Source organism: Myotis davidii, unplaced genomic scaffold (genome assembly GCF_000327345.1).
Source record: "Myotis davidii unplaced genomic scaffold, ASM32734v1 scaffold1312, whole genome shotgun sequence".
NCBI lineage: Eukaryota > Metazoa > Chordata > Mammalia > Chiroptera > Vespertilionidae > Myotis > Myotis davidii.
In genome coordinates, this window is record NW_006284000.1 from 22,804 (window position 1) to 26,518 (window position 3,715).

General features: G+C 39.5%; 1 protein-coding gene across 1 annotated transcript in view; it reads left to right on the plus strand.

Moving 5' to 3' along the window:
- LOC102770513 (adhesion G protein-coupled receptor E2) overlaps positions 1-3,715 on the plus strand; it is a 27,229-nt gene that overhangs the window by 21,226 nt on the left and 2,288 nt on the right. Inside the window, exon 10 of the mRNA XM_006754224.1 lies at positions 3,242-3,439. Within this exon, the coding sequence (XP_006754287.1) occupies positions 3,242-3,439 (198 nt within the window). The remainder of the gene's footprint in view (positions 1-3,241; positions 3,440-3,715) is intronic.

The window sequence follows — 3,715 nt, forward strand, 5'->3', positions numbered from 1 at the left end:
GATATTTCCATGTGTTCCAGCTTGCTTTCTGGAGATTTTACATTTTCTTTCTGGTCATCCTCATTACTTTCCTTGTTCATGGTATTTGCTGTCCTCCTTTGCTTATGCATTTATCTCTGAAGAGGTCTTTCTAATATTTTCCAGTAGGTAGTGCTGAATTGCAAGATTGTTTTACCTCTGTGATCTCCCAGTCTTGAACCACTGCTGCTTCTGTAAGACAGTACAGCTAAGCTGCTTGGGGGTGGGGTTTTTTTGCCCTTACCATAATGGTAACCCCTGATCTCTATGGGGTTCCATCCCAAGCACCCTTCCTGGAGATGTCACAAAGGGAAACAGTGGTTTTCCTGCAATAGCTCTTGGTTTACAGATAGTATGTTCCTGGACCCAACTCTAAAGGCAAAGGGAGGTGAGTTTTGGAAATCCAAGTAGAGGCAGGGCTCCATGGTTTTGTTTCTTTGTGTGAAACATCACCACCAGCTGGACAGTGGGGAGCAGCATGGCAGAACCATGTGCTCTGTCAGGGATCTGCTGACTCAGACACTCCCTCACAGCTTGCACTGCTGGGATGCACCCCCAGGAACCTCCAGCCCCTGCACTCTCTGTTCCTCCCGGCCAAAGGAAGCACATACTACCACCAGCTTACTTCCCTCTCCCAGCCAGCCAGGGGCTGCATCTGTAGGTCCTCTCTTCTCATCTCCCCATTTATTCCTGGTTGCCCACTTTTAGATGTTTCAATGTGCAGGTCTCTTAGGCATGCATCTGTGTTTAGCAGGGATTTGTATATTGAATTATAGTTGGTTAACTTCTTGAAATTTCAGTAGCAGAGGACAAGGGCCTCTCTCATGCCACCATTACTCTGATGTGATTTGCATTTATTCTTTGCCCCTCTTTTTTTTACTCACATAGTGTCATTTTTCAGGACTGTGCATTTTGTGTTTTTATTTATTATCTTTAAAAGATTATTCTATTCCAATCTACAAAAAGACTCTCCATTATTTTTTTCCAGTGCATTTCATTGTATGCGTGTGCTATAAATTACATATCAAATCTTCTCATAGTGGGAATTTTGTTTCATGATCATTTCCTACAAATAATTATTTAGATACACTGCATTGTTTTCCTATTTGAGTATCTAGTTAGTATGCATACTATGTCAAAATTTTTTTCATGGCACAGTGAAAAGTTTACTTCCTCTGGTGACTTAAGAACTCAAATAAAAATGTGCTAACTACTTGGCAACACTCCAATTATTTGGCCTTTGCAAAGCTAAAGGTGACTCACACTTGCATGCATGCACACTGACACCTAGAGACACAGCTCCAAGATTCACAGGTAGACTTACCTCCAAATCTGTTAAATATGTCAATGCCATTCTTGTGGTATTTCCTCCGGTGATGCTTACAAAACAGAAGATCTAAAGTATACTTAAGTGTTTTAACCTGACTTTTATTACATGAAGAAAGAGGTGATTTTCATCAGTATTTTTAAATGGGGAAACCAAGGATTTTTCTCAACACTTATGATAGTAAATGACATTGAAAATACTTCCCTATTCCAAATATGGAATGCTGATATATCTCTAAATTGCACTGCTCATTTCTTAAGAAAAGAAAAAGAAAAAAGATATGGGTATTGCATAACAGGATCTCTTCATCCTTAATACTGTGTTTTAAGGCAAGAAGCATATACAGAAAGGCAGAAAAAATTAAATTGTTTAGGTGAAAGCATAAAATAAAATATTACCTTTAGCTCAGTTTACTTTTATCCCTGACTTATATTGGCAAATAATTTTTCCATATTTTAGCATATAGAGGTCACACATGTGAACACTCCTACTAGCATTACCTGAAGCTGTATGATTCCTCACACTCTCACATGGTCATTAACAAAGTTTTGGATCTTTATCCATCTGAGAGTCAAATATAGCATACATTGTTATATTAGGAAATTTGTATGTCTTTCATTATGAATGGAATGGAATATTTTCATTTAAATGCGATTTGTATTTCTGTTTCTGGAAACAAGTTGTTCACTTTTTGGTCCATTTTTCTATTGACCTGTTGAAACATTTCTTATGGATCTGGGAGCTCTTTATGTGGTAGAGGAGTTAGTTTATTTCTTTACACCAAAGATGCTCAAAACCTAGTATGTGTCAAAATCACCTGGAGAGCTTGCTATTTATTTGCAAACATTTACTTAGAAAGTAATGTCAATCTTGCAGATTTATTGCAATAATAAAAATCATGTAAATAATACCGTATTGCTCTTTATCAGATGTACTAACTCTGAACATTTAACCTCCATATTCTTTATCATTTTCATATTTCTTTTCTCTCTCTCTCTCTCTCTCTCTCTCTCTCTCTCTCTCTCTTTCTTTTCTCACCTATTTACACTAAAATTAATTTTTAAAATGTATCGTTATGGATTTAAGATGATTTGAAAAATGAGGCAAGGAAAATTTTAATCTTTAAAAAATAGGCAGGAAACCTAGTGAGTTTAGCTGAGTGGATAGAGCACCAGTGTGTGGACTTAAGGGTCCCAGGTTTGATTCTGGTCAAGGGCACATGCCTTGGTTGCAGACTGAAAACCCAGCAGGGGACTGCAGGAGACAGCCAATCAATAATTTTCTGTCATCATTGATGTTTCTATCTCTCCCTCTCCCTTCCTCTCTGAAATCAATAAAAATATATCTTAAAAATAAATAAATAAGTAAATAAGTAAATCATAAATAATAGGCAGGAAATATTAATTTCAAGCTACCATCATCATCAGTACTTTTCCTTCTTTAACCAAGGATTTAAATCTGTAAGGAACAGGTGTTGCAGGGATGATGTGAGTAAGTACAAGCGGGGGAGATGATCCCTGGACATTGAGTCTCCAGATACAGACACTGTCACACAGTATCATGTCATAGGGATGGAGGATGGTGCTCAACATGGAGCCATGTGCCTCTCTGACTGTCACATGATAACCTATAAGCATAGTCGTGAAGAAAAATCAACCCTATGATTTCCAGGGCTTGGTCCTGAATGAGGACTCCCTTATCCCTCAATGTTTACAGGGTCTAAATTTAATCAGTTCAGGACCCCCTAGAATTCTAATAGTGTTCATAAAAATCACAAATTTACCTTGCTCCTCCACTCCGAATTTTGTTGAACTCTGCCCAAACTGAAAATGGTAGAAGGGTCATTAACCCAGATTAGGTGAGTGTGACTGCTCTCTCCTCTTTCCTGGGTCCCAGGAGGAGGATCCCGCCCAGGCTGTGATCACCTATGTGGGGCTGAGCCTCTCTCTACTGTGCCTCCTCCTGGCGGCCCTCACCTTCCTGCTGTGCAAAGCCATCCAGAACATCAGCACCTCACTCCACCTGCAGCTCTCAATCTGCCTCTTCCTGGCCCACCTGCTCTTCCTCACGGCCATCGACAGAACTGAGCCTAAGGTACCAACACTGTCCCAAAGGAAGCATGCCCTGACCGTGGAATGAGTAGTACACTTGCATTGGACACCTTAATAAAATGACTGGGTATGGGGAAGATTAGAGGGGTGAGTAGCCAATTTCACATTGACCAAACTAGAAATTATACCTTCTTCTTTTTTTCTCTCTTTTTAATATATTTTTATTGATTTCAGAGAGGAAGGGAGAGGGAGAGAGAGAGAGAGATAGAAACATCAATGATGAGAGGGAACCATTGATTGGCTGCCTCCTGCGCGCCCC